Source organism: Fusarium vanettenii, assembly GCF_000151355.1.
Source record: "Fusarium vanettenii 77-13-4 unplaced genomic scaffold NECHAsca_130_unmapped, whole genome shotgun sequence".
In the NCBI taxonomy this organism is placed as follows: domain Eukaryota; kingdom Fungi; phylum Ascomycota; class Sordariomycetes; order Hypocreales; family Nectriaceae; genus Fusarium; species Fusarium vanettenii.
The window spans coordinates 22,588-23,457 of NW_003315760.1; the positions used below are offsets into that span (position 1 = coordinate 22,588).

Sequence of the window (870 nt, forward strand, 5' to 3'; positions counted from 1 at the left end):
AAGATCATATCCTTACGAAGCATAGCTGTTAATTACATCTCTGTCGAGCAAGCTAGCGGCCCAGCTGTTGCTGTAATTGACCAATTTCTCAACGAGCCAAAGAGGTACAAAAAGCTGGAAAAGTTCTAGTGGGATCTAGGGCCGTGGGTTGATATGAAGCTCGCGTTTTTCGATCATGATATATTTAGCGCGCTACGGTTCAGAGAGTCATACAGATGCTATGCAATTGTATCTTGTATGGAATAGGTCTGCATTCAAACTGGCGCCAGTACAAAAGCAGGCCTAAATACACTATTAACAGATTGGAGCTGGGAACCTGCAACCGCAGAGTCACGCCTCTCGTTAACTTCAGCCCGGTGAACTCCCGGACTCCGTTCGGGCCGTGCAACATATACCAACTTACACAATGGACAATTGAAATGCCGCGCTTGAAACCAAGGGTCGATGCACTGTCTGTGAAACACATGTTCGCATTTCAATCGTCGAACGGTATCTAAGTCCCCAAAGATTTCGAGACATATCGCACTAAAATAATCTCAATAGTTAGTAGTTAAAAGAAAACAAAATCAAGAACCTACCAGACTTCTAACGAGTTAGACTTGTGCGTAGCCAAGGATGACTGCGATTTAGACGCCTGGGGAAATTTATAGTTTTGGGCTGGACTTATGGAGTTGAGAGTTTGGAGACCAGTTATACCGTTCGGGGCGTCTTCTCGACTCTCAATATCCACCTGTGCTCCTGGGTGTTGTCTTCTCTGTTTGAATATGCATCTTGATCGTCATTATAGAGGCAGAGGCAACTGGGGGGGGAAAAACACTGACGGGCTAAGGGCCATTAGGGCCACTACGGCCACTACGACCGCAGCAATTA

General features: G+C 46.1%; 1 protein-coding gene across 1 annotated transcript; it reads right to left on the reverse strand.

Annotated features, from left to right (window-relative positions):
* Positions 1-365: 365 nt before the first annotated feature.
* On the reverse strand, positions 366-524 carry NECHADRAFT_19975 (uncharacterized protein; the record flags this gene model as incomplete). The annotated part of the gene is made up of 1 exon (XM_003039257.1): positions 366-524. A coding segment is annotated over one exon (159 nt), but the record flags the coding sequence as incomplete, so codon positions are not given.
* Between the last annotated feature and the right edge of the window lie 346 nt (positions 525-870).